Source organism: Phodopus roborovskii, unplaced genomic scaffold (assembly GCF_943737965.1).
Source record: "Phodopus roborovskii unplaced genomic scaffold, PHOROB, whole genome shotgun sequence".
Taxonomy (NCBI): Eukaryota; Metazoa; Chordata; class Mammalia; order Rodentia; family Cricetidae; genus Phodopus; species Phodopus roborovskii.
Window position 1 is genome coordinate 20,341,574 of NW_026126410.1, and position 19,380 is coordinate 20,360,953.

At 37.6% G+C, this 19,380-nt stretch overlaps 1 protein-coding gene and 1 pseudogene across 1 annotated transcript in view; one reads left to right on the plus strand and one right to left on the minus strand.

Moving 5' to 3' along the window:
* Positions 1-19,380, plus strand: part of Nup155 (nucleoporin 155) — a 46,067-nt gene that overhangs the window by 12,142 nt on the left and 14,545 nt on the right. The window contains exons 10-25 of the mRNA XM_051182520.1: positions 978-1,075; positions 1,521-1,673; positions 2,887-2,987; positions 3,717-3,887; positions 4,728-4,838; positions 5,695-5,789; positions 7,473-7,561; positions 8,192-8,254; positions 9,820-9,967; positions 11,178-11,244; positions 12,571-12,686; positions 13,944-14,041; positions 15,367-15,497; positions 17,070-17,261; positions 18,171-18,309; positions 19,030-19,165. Coding sequence (XP_051038477.1) covers positions 978-1,075; positions 1,521-1,673; positions 2,887-2,987; positions 3,717-3,887; positions 4,728-4,838; positions 5,695-5,789; positions 7,473-7,561; positions 8,192-8,254; positions 9,820-9,967; positions 11,178-11,244; positions 12,571-12,686; positions 13,944-14,041; positions 15,367-15,497; positions 17,070-17,261; positions 18,171-18,309; positions 19,030-19,165 — 1,908 coding nt within the window. The remainder of the gene's footprint in view (positions 1-977; positions 1,076-1,520; positions 1,674-2,886; positions 2,988-3,716; positions 3,888-4,727; positions 4,839-5,694; positions 5,790-7,472; positions 7,562-8,191; positions 8,255-9,819; positions 9,968-11,177; positions 11,245-12,570; positions 12,687-13,943; positions 14,042-15,366; positions 15,498-17,069; positions 17,262-18,170; positions 18,310-19,029; positions 19,166-19,380) is intronic.
* LOC127220839 (uncharacterized) lies at positions 107-203 on the minus strand (annotated as a pseudogene).

Sequence of the window (19,380 nt, forward strand, 5' to 3'; positions counted from 1 at the left end):
CCTTTAATTTCCCAGTAGTTCTAAAATTTTGACTCTGTTTCTTTTATTGTTTTTCACTTACATTCTGTTTCGCCTGATAAAGTATGGCTCCTTGTCTCTCTTTTCTTAAAATATAGAAAACTTTATGAATTTTCATGTCATCCTTGTACAGCGGCTGTGTGATTCTCATCTTTCCAATTTGAGTAAATAGGCTGCTAAAGCCAGCACAGCTCTCACAGTTTTTACCTCTTTTTTTCTTCCTTTCCTAATTCTACCATTATAATTTATGAATTGTATTGGTCATTAGTCCTTTTAATACAGAACATTGTTTTCATTCAGTGCCTTTTATTTTTAATAATGTTGACATTTGGGAGGAAGGTACAGAAATTATTTATAATCTTTTTTTTTTTTTTTTTTTTTTTTTTGAAGCAAAAGTTTGATTGCCAGGATGACCTTGTATTTCTAACCTTCCCATCTGCTTACCACCACACCCAGCTCTCATCCCTTTTTCTAAGATACAGGTTACTAAAACTAATTAAGTTGTTGTATCTGGAGGTGCTTCATGTTGGTTTCCCCATTATTTATCTCCTAATGCCAGAGGTCTGTTTTTTCCCTCTTAATCAGTAGTGATCCCTATAATAGTAATTTGATTCTTGGAGAACACTAGAGTTCTTTGGGTTTATTTAGCCTTTTTAAATGGTCTTTTCAATAGTTTGAGAAAAGGGGGCTAGTTTTAACTCTGCACATACTATAAAGTCTTGCTACTTCCTACTGTTGCTATCTTACTTTCTAAAGAATGTATTCATTTAATGAGACAGGGCCCTCTATTGTATCTCTGGCTGTCCTGGAACTAAGTACATAGACCAGGCTGGCCTCAAACTCAAAGAGATCCAATCATGTCTGGCTTCCCAGTACTGTAATTAAAGGCCTGCACCACCATACCAGTCTCAGACTTGACTTTCTAAATCAGAGATACATTTTGGTTTTGTTTCTTACAGGACTATTGATCGTTCCGTTTTTAAGCCAATTGTTCAGATAGCAGTGATTGAAAATTCTGAATCACTGGACTGTCAGTTACTGGCTGTCACTCATGCAGGTATGTTTGTGTCTGTATCTGCCACTGCTGTTAAAAATTTTGATGATACTTGGTTTGGAAACTTAAGATTAGAAATGCTTTCACTCCTTCATAGTTATTAAGCTATGTTGAGAATTCATAAAATGAGGATTTTTTTTTTAAATGGGAGATACTATGTCTCTACTCTTATTGTGATATATTACCAGACCTATAAAGTGTCTTGTTTTTAGTGACAGATCCCTGAGAATCATCCCTTGACTTGTCATAAGCTCTTGCTATAGAAATGTATTGTCATTGCTCCATTCAGTGACATTTTCTAGAAAATTGTTTAACTTGCTAATTTGTAATTTTAGGCCAGTGAGGAAAGTGATGTGTGTTTTTCAGAAGTCTGTGAAAGTTCTTCACTACACGTGCGCTTCAGGTCCTTACTTTTTGTTACTAATGTGTATCTGTACCCCGTCATCAGGTGTGAGGCTGTATTTCAGCACCTGTCCATTTAGACAGCCGTTAGCTCGGCCCAATACACTGACACTGGTTCACGTCCGATTACCTCCTGGATTCTCAGCATCTTCAACAGTTGAAAAGCCTTCAAAAGTGCATAAAGCTCTTTACAGTAAAGGTAGGTTCTGAAATGCTGTAAGATTTAAGATTAGGTTTTTTTTTTTTTTTTTTTTTAAATGTATGTGAGTGTTTGTCTTACATGTATGTATGTACATGCTGGGTACCCTTGGCAATCAGAAGAATGCATCAGATCTACTGGAACTATACTTTCCGCAGATTACTTTGAGCTCTCATATGAGATCTGGGAACTGAACCCAGGTTCTCCACAAGAGAAACAATTTCTCTTAACTACTCCGCCATCTCTCTCAGCACCACTACCACCCACATTTTTTTGTTTGTTTGTCTGGCTGGACTGGACATCTCTATGTATACCAGGCTTGCCTTGAACTTACAGAGATCTACCTGCCTCTGCTTCCTAAATGCTGGGATTAAAGATGTGCGCCACCACTACACGGCCTATACTTAATAAATTTTTATGAGTTACTAATGAAAATTGACAAACTCTAGACACACAAAACAAGCTACACACAATAAGCTCAATGACACTTGATAAGTGCTTTCTAGTGGTCACATGTTCTGTGTGTGCAATTGTGTAGAGACCTGCAGAAAGCTTTGAGTGTCACTCCTTGGGTTCAATCCACCTTTCTCAGTTTTCTCTTTCTTGGAAACATGTCTCACTGCCTGAATTCCCTGCAGACTTGGCTGGTTGGTCATTGATCCCCAGACTTCTGCTCATATCAATCTCCCTCAGAGTAGAGATTGTGGTGGGGTTGTACCTGTATCTCTCTGCTTACAGGGCAAGCTATCTCTTCAGCCATGTATGTGGTTCTTTCAAAGCAATTATTTTTACTTATTTTGTGACTTGTTTGAATTAGACCATCTTTCTATTTCTTGATGTGTCTACTGTGTATAGGTCTGGCATTTCGTTTGTTCAATTTATTTATAAACATTTTTTGTTATATATTTTATTTTTCCAACCACCATTTATTTAAAAACAAAGTCCTATTTTTTTTCTTCATTAGATTGCTTCTACCATGTATAAGTTATATATACTGTTTGTAATCATTAAGGTTATTGGGAATGCATACTATTTATTTATTTATTGTTTTTGTTTTTGTTTTTTTTTTTTTTTTGTTTGTTTTGTTTTTTGAGACAGGATTTCTCTATGTTGTTTTGGAGCCTGTTCTGGAATGGAACTCTATTTGTAGATCAGGCCAGAAATGAAGATTATTTAACATCATGTAATAATAGTTTGTGTGTTTAACTTTTAGGAATTCTACTGATGACAGCCTCAGAAAATGAAGATAATGACATTTTATGGTGTATCAACCATGACACATTTCCTTTCCAAAAGCCAATGATGGAAACTCAGGTCAGTTGTTTAGAGACTTCCAATAAAACTTATGTGTGGTACTGTGGGTCAGACCCAAGCATTTAGTTGCTTGGACACATACATTGTTATTCTAGTTACAAATGTTTTAAATGAAGAATGGGATGAAAAGTAACTTGTCTTCTTAATTCTTGCTGTTTTCATAATAGTAATATGGTTAGAAATTGTAGAGAGACAATAGAGTTGGCTCATGATTTTTGGAGCATTTATTTGTCCTTCAATCATAAGACTAGAGTTCTGATTCCAACACCCACATTGGTGGCTTACAAGTACCCGGCCTCAAACTCACTGAGATCTGCCTGCCTCTGCCTTCCAAGCATTGAGATTAACAGACATGCAACACCACCAGCCAGCTCAAAAGTGTTGTCCTTTGGATTGCAGAAGTTAGTAAGCCTGCTGGTGCAACTTGTGATCCCAGCCTTGGGAGATAGGCAGAGAGACAGGGTTTAAGAAGGCCTGGAAAGCATAGTGAGAGCATCTCCAGAGAAAGAAAGGAAGATCCAGACAGATCTCATATAGAAGATGCTGTTTGGAAGAATAGTATAGTAAAAAGCTAAATATATATTGCTGAGTCTCATGGTACTGGCTTTAGAAGGGTTACTGTAGCTGTTTTGTTTTATTTTATTGTATTTACTTGTGGTTTTTACTTCTAGAAGCTTTGGCATATGTGGCTTCAATAAAATAGGAAAACAGTGTATTTCTTTTCCATAGATGACAACCCGTGTTGATGGTCACTCCTGGGCTCTTTCTGCAATAGATGAATTAAAAGTCGATAAAATAATTACTCCTTTAAATAAAGATCATGTCCCAATAACTGACTCGCCAGCTGTTGTACAGCAGCACATGTTGCCTCCAAAGAAGTTCGTTCTCCTGTCAGCACAGGTATGTGTGTGTTTGCTTTACGGAAGTCTTCCTTTCACAGTAGTGCTGAGAGTGGAAGCCAGGAACTCGTTGCATGCTAGGCAAGCGCTGTACACTGCACTGTAGCTCTGCTCTAGTGCTGTGCAGTGGGAAGTCTCAGGGTGGGGGCGCCTCCCCACCCTGTCACCACCTCTGCAGAGCTCTTTGTCTCATTTCTTGAGTCAAGGTTTATTCAGATTTAGATCTCACAGAAACTGAGTTTTTCCGTGTTAGTTTCACATGATTTTCTTAGTTTGTGACTTTACTATTGAAAGTTACTTTTTAGAATTTGTATTGAAGTATTTTTTTTTTGTTTGTTTGAGGTTTATTAAAAAAAAAAAAAAACTTGTACTTTATTCTAGTGTATTTATAATTCTACTTTGTCCTTTAAACCTTGGACCTGTTTGGAATGTATCCTGGTGTAATGGATGACTAAGGATTCAGCTTTATTGTTGTATGAATGTGCGTGTGTGTGTGTGTGTGTGTGTGTGTGTGTACATGCCAACTTATAATAATAATATGTGAATAGCTAATTCTCTGGTTTGAGAGGGGTAAGACTGTTAATTTTTTGTAGATAATGGAAATTGAATATAAATTGATTGTTGTAGCAATCTTGTCTGGTTTCTTTGTATTCTTGGAATTGCTTGTTGTTAAGTAAGGTAGCAGTTGGTTATTGCCATCCAGGCTTTTTGTGTGTGTTACTGGGGAGAGACCTTAGAGCTGCATGCCAGGCTAGCGCTCTCCCCCTGAGCTGTGTCTGCAGCCCTCCACCAGTAGATTGGTAAGTGCTTATTCATGTTCTTTCTTGCTTTGGCTTCTTAGGGTAGTCTTATGTTTCATAAACTTAGACCTGTGGATCAGCTGAGACATCTGCTTGTAAGTAACGTGGGTGGAGATGGAGAGGAGATTGAAAGATTCTTCAAATTACATCAGGTAAGTATACCTACCCTGTGGTGTGATATTTTAAAGAAGAAAGCAAGTCTTTGTAAATTGGAAGTAAAACATTGTAATACGCAGATTATCTGTTCTCTCTTATACTAGATTCAGAATATATGTACTGATTCTGAAAGTAGTAATGTGTCAGGACTCCTCCAACTTTGTTCTCTTATTTTGACAAATCCTTTTAAGGTTTACTAGTAAAAATATAATATTGAAGTTATTTGATAAATACACTTTTTACTAAAAGCATCAGGCATTACTTTATGAGTATGCACATGTAATGTATGTTACCAAGCACACTGAATAAACCTAAGGCATAAGTTGAAGCATATATGAGACATCAGTGATTAATAGCCAGAACTCAAAATGATAGATTTAAAACTGAGAAAGAAGGTGTAGTTAAATTAGTACTGTCTAATTTACAGTGTACAGACCTGGATTCAAACTACTGCTTGAAATATTTTTTCCCAACGGAGTGAGAAACTTATATTCACTAAACTTTAGGTTTAGTTTTTGCTTTTTGTACTATAAGGACTGATATATACTGGCTTCTTAAAATAGTGCCCAGCATATGATAGGTACTCAGTAAATAATGCCTAGCACATGATAGGTACTCCATAAATGTTGGCTCTTACTGATAATTTCTTAAAATTGAAAGGATAAATTACAAGAATAAAAAATAGCAGTTGATCAAGATTTAATAAAGAGAAAGCATCTGTAGTACTAGTGCCTGAGCTAAACTTTAAATCTGAGCTGCTCACTTTTTAATGTCAGTTGATTTCATTATATCAGCAAGTATTTGTTGAACACTTGCTTTAACTATTGGGGTGTCTTTAATTTTTTCTTACAGGAGGACCAGGCTTGTGCAACTTGCCTTATCCTTGCTTGTTCCACTGCTGCCTGTGATAGAGAAGTCTCTGCTTGGGCTACACGGGCATTCTTTAGGTATTTGTCAGGGTAGAGTGTATGGATGTGTGTGTGTTCATGCCTGTGCTTATGGAATAGATCCACTTTGTTGAGGGGGCGAGTTCGGAGAGTTGAACATAGGGAGGATTTTTTAAGCATGTTATACAAGCACTAAGCATTCTAGCACTGAGTTACATCCTTAGTCCCCAAATGTCCATCAGATATCTTAAAAATATTATAAAAGACCCAGTTTTTTTTCTTTTTAAATATATATGAGTGTTCTGTATGCATATATGCCTTTATATATGCATAGGAGAGGGCATCAGATCCCCCTATAAATGATTGTGAGCCACCATGTGGTTGCTAGGAATTAAACTCAGTACCTCTGGAAGAGTAGCTAGTGCTCTTAACCGCTGTGCCATTTCTCAGTCCAGGACCTGTTTTTTGTTTGTTTTGTTTTGTCTTGTTTTTGTTTGACTATTTGGTGGTAATGGAAATTGAATATAGGGTCTTAAACATAGTAAGCTCTATTTCCTATTTAATAATAATTAAAAAATTATTGTATTATTTTTTTATGTATGGGTGTTTTTCCTGCATGTGTCTGTAGCTCATGCATGTGCCTTTGGGGGCCAGAGGAGTGTAATGAGTTCCCCACCACTCCATGTGGGTACTGAATATAAAAAGTAGGTCCTCTGCAAGACTATCCAGTGTGCTCTTAATTACTGTGCCATCTCTCCAGCCACCTGGGCCTTTTTTTTTTTTTTTAAGACAGGGCATCACCATGCAAGCCTGTGTTAGCTGGCCTGCTTTTTACCTCTTGAGGGCAGGGATTAAAGAGACCAGTGTGATAGTTTAAGGCTTTGCCAAACAGGAAATAAGCAAATTATTAAAATTCATTAGTGAGAATGAAATCTAGAAAAACTAATGTGGGTGGAACAGACTGATTACAAATGCAAGCCTTCCTGTTGACTGGGTTTTCTTTAAATTTTGTTCTTATTTTACACCTTTCATCAAAGTTACTCCCCTGCATCCTTTTTTTCTTCTTCAAACATGACCAGTTCTTTTGCACGTGTATCATTGGCCCTAAGGGAGTCGCAGTAAGGAAACTTGCTGTCAAAGAGATAGTTTTTTTTAAAAAAATCTATTAGTGCTGGTGAGCAAACCAGGATGTACACTTCCTAGTCAAGTGCTGCGCCATTAACCTTTGCTCCACCCTTCAGAGTTTCTTCTTGTAAAACATTTCACCAAGAATTTGAAGTATGAGTATAAGGACTGGAGTGGTGGCTGAGGAGTTAAGAGCACTGGCTGCCCCTTTAAAGGATCCTGGTTCAATTCTCAGCACACACGGCTGCTAACAACTGTCTGTCACTGTTTCCAGGGGATCTGACACCCTCCAGTGGCTTCTATGTGCAAGGTAGTACATATACACAGACATACATAAAGAAAAATCTTAAAAAAATTTAATTTATGGCTAATCATACTTTGTCAGAGAGACCACGATGTGTTTCATTATTAAGTAAACTATTCATTAAAAATCCATTTTTTTAGACATTAGTACAGTCCCTCAGTTTCCTGGTAGCAATTTCAAATCAACATTTACCAAAGGGTAGGCATACATTAAAGTGTCTACCAGTAATGTAAATAAGCTGAACAGGAGCAGGAACTATCACAGCTTTTGCAGGACAAACAGTCTAATTTGTCATCCTTTTGTCCCACAAATAGGTATGGTGGTGAAGCACAGATGAGATTCCCAGCTACTCTTCCCACTCCGAGTAATGTTGGTCCCATCCTGGGGTCTCCAATGTATTCTAGTGAGTATGGAACATTGAAATGAAACTTGGTTTATGTTTTAGAAGTGATGATATACTTTAGGAAATAGAGAATTTTAATGTTTTATTAGTACTTTCTTAGCAATGAACAGGTCTCTAGATAGTGACTATTGATTATATTTTTGTTCATTTGCTAGGGTTTTTTTGGTTTTGTTTTTTATTTTTGCTTGCTTTGAATAGTCTTTCTATGTAGCCTTGGATGGCCTGGAACTTGTTATGTAGACCAGACTGGCTTTGAACTCAGCTTCTCCCTGCCTCTGTCTCTCACTGATGGAATTAAAAGCAGGTGCTGCTATCATGCCTAGCAATACTGAATCGTTAGTGAATACTAAAGAGCAAAATAAGTTGTAACCTGTAGTATTTACACAACTCATTTAGTATTCAAAGAGAAAGAGAAAAAACAAAAAGAAAAAGGAGATGAATAATCAAGTAATTAGTGAGTCCATATCTGTGTCTTCCAAGTGGGATAATGTTAGCTGATGTGTGTCTAATTTTTGTATATAATAGGTAGTGTTACTCCTCAGTCATACAGTAGCTTCTTTACATAATCTTGATCATATTCAAAGCATTAGAGAAGTATTTTACAAATCTCTACTCTCTTTTTCCTTTCAGGTTCTCCTGTCCCTAGTGGTAGTGCCTATCTGAGTCCATCCCATTTGGGGACACCATCCCATGGTAACTCTTTTTACTTCTGTTCATTTTGAAGAGCTATCATTATCAATTATTCTCTTTACTATTTAATATTGAAAGGATGAACTTACCTAATCCCTTTAAAATAAAAACAAAAGTCAGGCTGAGGAGATCATTCAGGTGATAAAATGCTTACACAAGCATGAAGACCTGAGTTCAATCCTCACAACCATGTAAAACAGCCAGCATGGTGATATGCACTTATAGTCCCCATCACCTCGAGGGAGGGTGTGTGTGTGTTTGTGTTCCTGGCCAACCAGCTTGAAATGCTAATGAAGTCTGTCCTCGGCAGCCCAGATGCATACTTAAAATCTAGTTTGGTCTGTAGTTGCATGCACACAGAGATCATCACATATACCAGCACTCAGCTAGCAGTAGTGGCATCCAAGCAAGTTTTTTGCATTTGACTCTGAATGCATCATTTAGGAACTCCTGTAACAGTGTGTATCCTCTTACTAGAATATGGGGATTGACTGGGTTCTGATGACTGTAATTACTTCTTTTTCTCTCCAACATTAGAAACTGATTTCAAGTCTTCTTACTTCCAGCCCATCTTGTCATCATGTTAAAGAAAGTTTAGCTGAGAAAAACCATCCAAGTCAGAGTTAGTTCCAGGACAGCCTGTCTTGAACAACCAAAACAAAAATCAAAATAAATTAAATAAAATAAACAAAACATCCAAGTCTACCCTTTTTGTCAAACAAAATCAAATGTGTATTTCTTTCATTATCTTTATTTTAGGAGTTCCCCTTTTTGTCTAGATATACCAAATGGATTATTGAAATTTCTGAACATTTCAGATATATTTTTTTAAAAACTATTTTTATTAATTTGAAAATTTTATACATGCATACAGTGTGTGTGTATATTTACCCTCAACTCCTTCCAGAAACACCGTCCCAAGCCCCCTCTCCTCAGCCTGTGTCCTTTTTTTATAGCCCACCCAGTCCAGTTTGTGCTGTTTACATCCTAGTGGGCAAGAGGCCATCCACTGTAGCAAACAAGGACTGCAGTAACCCTTCAAACCCAGAAACCCTCAACTATTAATAAGGGGTAGAGGCTTGTGAGCCCTTCCCTCATCCATGTTGGAATGTTGACTGGTTTGATCTCGAATAACCAGCCATGCAGAGTTCATGAGTATAGAAGTCCTGACATGTCCAGAATACACCATGTCACCCTACCTCTCTTGACCTTTGGTTCTTACTGTCTTCTCACCCCCTCTCCCATGATGGTCTCTGTGCTTTCTGGGGGTCGGGGGGGGGGGTGTTGGGGTCGGCTATGAGATAGATGTTTCATTGTGGCTACAGACTCCATAGGTACTTATTCTCTACATTTCAACCTCTGTGAGTTTCTTTGTTAACCACCATCTATGGCACAAAGAAACTTCTCTGATGAGGTCTGAGAGCCACACTGATGCTTGGATAAAGAGATGTGAATTAAAAGCCTGATTGATACTATGTCCATTTTGCAAAATAATAGTAGTTGAGGCTTATGAGCTTCAAGGGTGAACCTAGGATTTATTTTTAAGAGACTTTCTTATCTGTGTACAGGTGCTCATCTTCCTACCATGTCAACACCATTGTATGCTGTGGGAAACCCGGCAATGCAGGCTGCAAGCATGAGTGGTTTGACTGGACCAGAGATTGTGTACTCGGGAAAACACAATGGTATTTGCATTTACTTTTCTCGAATCATGGGGTAAGTATTTTGTAGACTACCTTCCTATTGTCCCATTTTGTCCTATTTGCAATTCTGAAATATTCCTAAATCTATTTATATTTGGAACATTACTTTATGAATTTTATTTTAGTTTTAAACTCATCCATTGACATTGTTTTTGCATTGTTCAGCCCTTTAACTGTATTCATTGTTGTATTTCTGTGCATACAGCCTCAGCTTTTATCTTCATGCACATTAATAACTAGCCTCATAAAGCATCCTATAATTGAGTAATATGTATGTAGATTTTAGTTGGGCAGGTCTTACATGGCTCACTCATGCATATACAATCAGATGCAGCAATAGAAAGAATTTTATTTGTCTTGGCTGGATTGTTATATACTTTGAGACCCAGTTATCCGTAGATGTGGAATAGGCACACAGTTCTGTTCTTTGTATAGTCTCATCCTCCAGTAGGACAGTTAAGAATTTGTCTCTTGCTGGTGGCTGGGTTACATGAGAAGTTAGACTGTTGTAAAGCCTCTCAGTGACTCTTATTTATAACAGTGCCATTTTCCTGCTTTATCGGCCAGCCTCGATTCCATCCTTTTAAGGACAGGTGTGGAAGTCATCCTGCAGATGAGGGAAAGATGAATGGTGGTGCCCATATTTGTAGTCCTCCCATACCTTCTAATTAGCTGCCGTGTCTATAGATGTTGAGATAAATACTGATGTGCATTATAATTTTATGTGTATAAATGCTTTTCCTGTGTGTATGTATGTATGCTGTGGTATGCCTGGTGACCATCAGATCTCCTGGAAGCGGAGTTACAGATTATTGTTAGCTGTCATGTGGGTACTGGGAACTGAAATTAGAGCATCTGCAGGAGCAATAAGTGCTCTTAACCACCAAGCTTGTTCTTTAGTAGGCTTTCATTTGATGGACTCTTTCTGGAGTGATTTGGATGTTACCTTTCAAAGTTTTTCAATTTTTTTGTTTTTTTCAATTGTACATATTATTATTGGTTTGTATGCATGATGGAGAATAGGCTTGTACTAGAAGAAAGTATCTTTTCTTGTCGAGTTGTTTCTCCACCCAATTTTCTAGGAAACTTTGTAAATGTTAAAAATAAGTAGATGCTAAGTTTCAAAGTCAAGTAAAGCCTTATGTTCCTACAGAAAAGTAGCTGCAGGTTATAAAATGTTGCATTCATTTACAGTGTAATAATTAAAACTTTTTTTGTTCCAGAAATATTTGGGATGCCAGCTTAGTTGTTGAAAGAGTATTCAAGAGTTCCAACAGGGAGATCACTGCAGTAAGTTTGTATATGTCATCTCCTTGTTTGTATGTAACCAGTAGAGGATGTTAACAGGTAGTGTTTTATGGGTCTTAATGTCTAAAGTAAGATGCAATGATTGTTTTATCCAGGTGTTTGTGTTCTTATTCAGTAAACTGTCCTCTCTAGTTTGGTCTTGTCCTGGTCACTTATTGAGTAAAGTTTTTAACACTTCCCAGCCTGCTACTCCACTACAAAATGAAAAAAATAAAAAAAAATAGCCCTTCTCCTTTTGAAAGTGGCTGTGAGGGTCAGAGAGTCAGCCCTAATTCTTAATCTCCTCATTTGCTCTCACTTGTACTTGGCTTTTCTGCATGAGATACTCTCACAGTCTCGGCATTAATTAGTCTGAGTCCACAGCCTTCTCAAATGGCTTTAAAGAAACATCTTACATGGCTTTATTGTCACAGAACAGGCAGGAATTTTCTTTGGAGAATCTGGGACATCACTTTTGTTCTAACGCTTTTTAAAATGGTAAAGTATCAAGGGTTTTTTGTTTGTTTGTTTGTTTTTTCTTTCTTCCTTTCCCCTTTACTGTTCTTTGTTTTCTCTGCTGTTCTGTTTTTCTAAGTTTTTTTTTTTTTTTTTTTTTTCCAGTCAGAGTCTTGCTGTATATTTCAAGCTGATTTTGATCTTGTGATTTTCCTACTACGACTTCTAAGTCCTGGAATTGTACTCATGTACCAACATACACAACCAACCTGAATTGTCGTACTTTTAAAGTTCACATTTCTTTCTTTCTGCCTTCCTTCTTTTCTTTTTTGTCTTTTTTCTTCTTCTTTTGTTTGTTTTTGTTTTGTTCTTTGAGCCAGTTTATGTAGCAGCTCTGTAAACAGCCCACAGAGATCTGCGTACTTCCGCCTCCCAAGTACTAGGATTAGAGTTCACATTTCTGATAATAAGAAAACTTTTTATCTAATGTAGTATTTGTATGTGCTTCAGAATTGGCTGAATCAATGGATAATCATAGTAGGAAGAAGGTTCCCTTAAGGGGATGATTGATTGATTGATTGATTGCCAGAAAAGGCCATAAGATGTGGGTGTTGTTAATATGCTGTACTAGGATCTAATTGGTGACCACGGAAATGTGGAAAGTAATAAGAGGTTCACTTAATATTTGTGTTTTACTGCATGTAAATTATATGTCAATGTTAACAATGTTGAATGGACTTAAAAACTGTACTGTTTATAAAGATAGTGTAGCTCAAAACTAAAATTTTATATATTCAGTGCTGACTCTCATGGTACTTTTTTATGCATACACTTTTTCCATGTCTTTAAACTTTTGAAAACTCCCTCTTACAGATTGAAAGCAGTGTGCCCAGCCAGCTGCTGGAGTCTGTGCTACAGGAACTGAAGGGTTTGCAGGAATTTCTAGATAGAAATTCCCAGTTTTCTGGAGGACCACTAGGAAATCCAAAGTAAGAACCAGATTTATTTGTTCATTTACTTTTTTTTTCCTGTGTATGAAAGATGCTTTTTCTTCTTTGAGATGCTGAGACAAAACCCAGGGCCTTGCACATGCTGAAGGATGTTCTCTACCACTGAAATATGAGCCTAACTGTTCAGTTTTTCTTTTCCATTGTATTTGGTTGAACTATTGGACCTATACCATGCGGTCACAAGGGTTTTCTTTCGAGACATGATTTCTCTGTATTGCTTTGGAGCTGTCCTGGGACTAGCTCTATAACCAGGCTGGCCTCAAATTCACAGAGATCCACCTGCCTCTACCTCCCTAATGCTGGGAGGTAAAGGCATGTGCCACCAATGCCTGGCTATAAGTTTTTATTATTTTTTTTTTACTTTTTGGTGTTTGGAGACAGGGTTTCTCTGTGTAGCCCTGGCTGTCTTGATTCTTGCTACATAGACCAGGCTAGCTTTGAACCCAGGGACTTGATTGCTTGCCTATGCCACCCAAGTACTGGAATTAAATGTGTTTCCTGGCCAGTCTTTTTTTTTTTTTTTTTTTTTTTTTAACTTTTTATTTATTTGTTTTTTTTTTTTTTTTTAAAGACAGGATCTCACTGTGCAGCATTGGCTGTTCTGGAACTCACCTCATCATCAGCCAGGCTGGCCTCAATATCACAGAGATCTGCCTGCCTTTGTCTCTTGAGTGCTAGGGATTAAAAGTTTGAGTCACCATGCCCTGTCCAAGGTGTATCCTATTAAATGACACTTTTCTATAGATTCTAGTGCATTCACAAGATTATATACTATCACTTGTGTCTAATCCTGGAACATTTCTGTGACCATTGATTGCCATCCCCTCTCCATTTCTCTTCTGGTTTCTGTGACCAGTAGTGTGCGTACTGTCACAGCTTGTTATTTTACCAAAATGAAAATATTCAAAATTAGTTTTTGTGCCTGGATTATTCCTTTTGTAGTGTTAGAAAAGACAATCCATTTCTGTCCTATAATTTCTCTATTTTCTAAAATTGCATTTATTTGAAGTTGTGTGGGTGGGAGGTGTGTTTACCACAGCATCTGTGTGGAGGTGTGAGTACAAGTTGTTCTATTTGGTTCTGAGGATCCAGCTCTGGTCATCAGAGTGGCAGCAAGCACTGTGACCTATTAAGCCATTTTACCTCCCCAGAGAAAGAGAAAGAAAGGGGGGGGGGGATTGTACACCTTACATACTCAGTAAAGCTGCCACACTCACATGGTATGTTCTGTTTCAGTACTACTGCCAAAGTGCCTCAGAGGCTGGCGGGGTTCCTACGTCCTGAGAATGGAAACACCCAGCAGATGCAACAAGAGCTGCAGAGGAAGTTTCATGGTAAATTATTTCTTGTGGTCAGTGACCCCAGTTATACACACTTGGCCCCACCAAAGAGTTGCATTTCCTAAACAAGAAACAATGAACTTCAGAGATTTCCCTTCTTTGCCACCAGAAAACATGATGCACTCTATTTGATGAATTCTTCTTCATAGTGGCATACATAGACCATGAAGTTGACCATTTTAGTTACTTTTTCATTCAGTTGTCAGCAATTTTAAACATGAATATGCATTCTGCGCTTTCTCTTTCTACATCTCCATCTTTTCAACCTCTTTCCACTCCAGTCAAACTTTCCACACACCCCAGTTCCTTTCCCAGCTTCATGACTCAGCTTTGTTGTGTGGCTCTTTTAATCAGGGCCATCTAGGTGGCTTTTGGTTGGAGATTGTCCATTGCAGCTGGTGGGGTCACCAATGGGGACATAGCTGAATAACTGATTCCCCTGTGTCTGAATCTACTCCCCTGGAACACCCACACTCAGCTTAGGGTCCCTAAGAGTCCCTTTGAAATGAACAGTTGAGCACATTCCATATGTTCACCTTGTTGAGCAACTGTTACCAGCATCCATCATGTGAACTTTTTCATTATTCAGTAGTGAAACTCAGTGTAATCACTTCCCTGTCTGAAGAAAGTTCATTGCACCTACCAGTCTACTTTCATTTGTCTTCTCTGAGTACTTGGTATTAACAGTTTTCTTCATTTTATTACGGGCTTACTTCACTTAGCATACTGTTTTTTACATTCATTCATGTTGTGACATGTGTTACAATTTCTAGTCTAAGATTGAATAACATTCTATTGTATTAAATGCACATACAGTATATAATGTTTATCCATTTTGTCCCTTTTGACAAATGCTACTTATTTAAAGATAAGGCATAATTATCCTGATTGATTGAATTGATTTAATAATGTATTAGGATATATTAATGTAGGATTTGAGAAACTCTGTCCTGAGAAACATGGTGCCTTCCAGAAGGCCTTCTAAAATATCATTGTTTTAGTGGCACTGTGTTGGAAGTAGTGTCTAAATGTCCTTTGAGTGGGAACTTTCAAGTGTGGCATACTTAGAAAATGAGAGACACGCTGCCGTGTTTTTATTCTTCATGCATGCATATGCAAATGTTTTGTGTGTATATACACACATGTGTTTCATGAGGATGAAAACATGAATATGCCAGTGATTATTGTTGCCTCTGATGGAGGCGGGAGAAACATGGGAATTTCCTTCTTAGCTGTGTTCTATTTGACATAAGAAAACAGGGAGGAAAACAGTTCTCCCTGAATCATCTTATATTTCATTAGTTGTGTTTTATCATCAGAGGCTCAACTGAGTGAGAAGATTTCACTTCAGGCAATCCAGCAGTTGGTTAGAAAGTCCTACCAGGCTCTGGCTTTGTGGAAACTCCTTTGTGAACATCAGTTTACTGTCATTGTAGGAGAACTTCAGAAGGTGAGGTGGGCTGGACCTTTGGGTTTGTTTGAGTCTCATACTACTTAAGTCTTGACTTTCATTGTTGTTACAATTTTTTAAATTTATGTGTGAGAGTTGTGTGTGTTTTGCCTATATGTATATAAGAGCACCTCATACCTGTCTGCTGCTGCCCAAGGAAGGCATCAGTTTTCATGGAACTGGAGTTACAGGCGGTTGTGAACTTTCATGGGGGTTCTGGGAATTGAACCTGGGTCTTCTGGAAGATCAATCAGTACTCCTGACTTCTGAGCTATTGCTCCAGATCCCTGAAGTCTTGGTTATAAGCAGCATTTCAAGTGAACCCTTGACCTCCGATCTCTTTATTGGTGCCCAGAAAGTAGTTACGGTTGCTGATGTTGGACATTTTTCTTACTTTTATGCATGATTCTTTGATTTCTCCATTTTAAAATTTAAAACTCCTATATTTAGTCAATGAAAACATTTTTATTATAAATGAAAACATTTTTATTCTCCATGTCAGGTATGATGCTTTTGAATTTTGTTGATTATAAATTTAAGGTAGATACTTTTTTACCCTCCCTATCATTTGTTATCTGTCTTGAAAGATTCCTTTCCTTCTATTGACAATTAATGTACTCTAGGAATGCAAATTAGGTGTTTGTCCCAAAACTTGCAATATTTTGTAGATATTTTTGTTGAAATTTAAGAAAAGAAAATATATCTCTATAAAATTACTTACCAGACTATAAAATGACTTTACCCTTTAGAATTCCATCTTAGCAAGCAAATTTGCCCAAAATGCAGGAAAAATTCATGGATTTAATGTTTAAAAACCTCACATTATTCAGGAACAATAAAGCAAATGCACAATTTTCTTTTTTGTTTGGTTTGGTTTTCTTCTTTTAGACAGGCTCTCACTATGTAGCTCCAGCTGTCCTGAACTCATTATGTACTCCAGGCTGGCTTTCAACTCACAGAGACCTGCCTGCCTCTGCCTCCAAGTGCTGAGATTAAAAGCGTGAGCCACCACTCCCAGCTCCAGCCAGATTTATTAACTGTAGCCTAGTGATTGTTTTTCACCAGCTCCCAAAAGCAGTGTGGTCTGCTACTATGCTAATTCTGCCTTGACTCTACTTTTCTCAAATATAAAGTCGGAGGTTTGAATTAGACCTTCTGTAGGTTACTTCCAACTTTATGATTTTATTGCAGTTTTTTTTGCAGAGCTGTATGTTACTCATTTAATGTATTTTCTTTGTCAATGCTGGGAATTGAACCAGGGCCTTAGGACTAAGCTGCACACTCAGCCCTATTTTCTCTTTCAATTTAGAGTCTACTGGTATTAAAGTCATCTTTGTTATTAATGAAATCTCAGCATGGTGGCTCACACCTGTAACCTTAATATTTGGGAGGAAGAAGACAGATCTGTATTCAAAGCCAGCCTGGTCTACATAAGTTCAAGGCCAGGTAGTGCTACCTAGTAAGACCCCGTCTGAAAAACTAAAACAACAACAAGAAGAAAAATAATTTTCACTTTGGGAGGAATATGTTTTTGTGCTTCTGTAATTTTGATGATGGGCTTTCTCTCTCTAGGAGTTTCAGGAGCAGCTAAAGATTACCACCTTTAAGGATCTGGTTATCAGAGACAAAGAGCTCACTGGTGCATTGATTGCTTCTCTTATCAGCTGCTACATCAGAGACAATGCTGCTGTGGATGGCATTAGTTTGCATCTGCAAGATATCTGCCCACTTCTATATAGCACGGATGATGCAGTTTGTTCTAAGGTATGATGCTTCACTGCTTTTTTTAGTGTTTTCATAGATGAGGTTTACAGTGTGATGAATGGGAACGGGAAACTCAAGGTTTTTCGATATACACGACCTCAGAGCCATCTTTTAACATGTGCTGGTCTTAGGATCTTCAACTAAGAGGGGTGGTCGAATTACATGGCTTCTTAAAAATACATCTATCCCCTTTTAAGTGTAATATATAGGAAAATCTTTGACAGCATTTTTAAGCCATGTTTTAAAAGTCAAAGATTATAGGACTGGAGAGATGGCTCAGTGATTAAAAGCACTGACTGCTCTTCCAGAGGACTCAGGTTCAGTATCTAGCACCAGTTCCATGGTGTTACAGACACCCTGTTCTGACAACCATGGGTATCAGGAACATGGCATGCTGCACAGACATACATGCAAGCAAGACACCCATGCACATAAACTCAAAAAAGGACAAAGGTTAATAATTAAGGAAAATGGCTTAATTTAGAAATTGAGAAAATTTGTTCACTAAGAAATTTGTTTCCTTCCTTAGAAAGTAAGGAAAATCACTAAGTCTTTAAGTCAATCTGGAGTGAATCAAAGTTAATGAGGCAATTCTTATTGATCCTTTCCTACAGGTGAGAAAAAATTAAGTAAATGTCACATGATGAACTGCCTGCTGACCAATAATGTATTGACTAGGCAAAAGCATTCCCAGACAAAGCTATCTGACTTAACATACTTGGGAGAGGAATTAAGAATAGCTAGGATTTTTTTGGTCAAAAACTTTTCTGCCTAAAATTAAGAAGTAAGTTTGTAGAGTTTTTATTTATAATGATAATAAATCACATGTACATTTAGACAGATTAAAAAATATAGACAGCATCTGCCTACTTGATTCTGTCTCTTTTTAAGCCTCTGTCATCTCTTTAGGCAAATGAGCTTCTTCAGCGGTCTCGACAAGTTCAAAATAAGAGTGAAAAAGAAAGAATGTTAAGAGAATCGCTGAAGGAATATCAAAAAATCAGCAACCAAGTAGACCTTTCCAGTGTCTGTGCTCAGTACAGGCAAGGTGAGAAGCAGACTGCTTTTGTGTCTTTTTCTTAGCTCAGGACAAATCACCATGTAGGAATACAGCAGGGCGACCAAGTCTCTCTTCCCAGGTACAGATCTTCTGTCATCCATGGCCAAGTAATAGTTTGGATTGTGTAGTTTTGGTTTTTACTGTCATACTGGAGATGAAACGTAACTCTTGTACATGTGAGGCAAGTGCTTATTTATATTTGAGACAACCTTATATGTAACTCATGCTGGCCTTGAAGGCTCTGTAGCCAAGGATAACCTTGAGCTTCTGGTCCTTCTGTCTCTGCCTCCCAAGCCTGGGATTATGCCCATCTTCCTCTTTCTGACTAATATGGAACTTTTGGTTTTGGTATTTCAGTCCTTGTCAAGTTATACTACTGAGTTTCACTTACTTTTAAAATGCCTAAAATTTTTTGACAAATCTTATAAGTACAAACTCTGAACTGTTAGTACAGATTTGAAGAATAAGTTTTCTTCCTCTGAAACTTCTTTCTGTTGTTTTATGTATAAAGGTTCTTTCCAAGAAGGGATCTATTAATAACTGCCTTCCAGCCATATTAGACCTTTATTGATAAGAAGACACATGAGGACTATTAAGTGATGTTGTCACCAGAATAGCAGACATTTACTAGGTCTGTTGCGTGCCTGCTAAGGAAAAGTATTGGGAGCTTAGCAGGAATCTTAAGCCTTGGCCTTTTCTTTCCATCAGTGCGTTTCTATGAGGGTGTGGTAGAACTTTCTCTTACTGCTGCGGAAAAAAAGGATCCTCAGGGTCTTGGACTCCATTTCTATAAGCATGGAGAACCAGAAGAAGATGTTGTTGGTCTTCAGACTTTCCAAGAGAGGTGAGTTCTCGAGCCTTACCTGACTGTCGGGTTTTTAGAGATAGGCCTTTCTTTGCATAAAATTTTGATTGATACTGTAGTGACGAAACATTTCAAGTACAACCCTTGAAACATTTAATTATGTTCATACTTAACCCTAGAGAGATAAGATTTTAGTTTTATAATTGAAAAAAGCACTTGCAAGTATTTTGTGTGTTTATGCATGTGATGTTTGC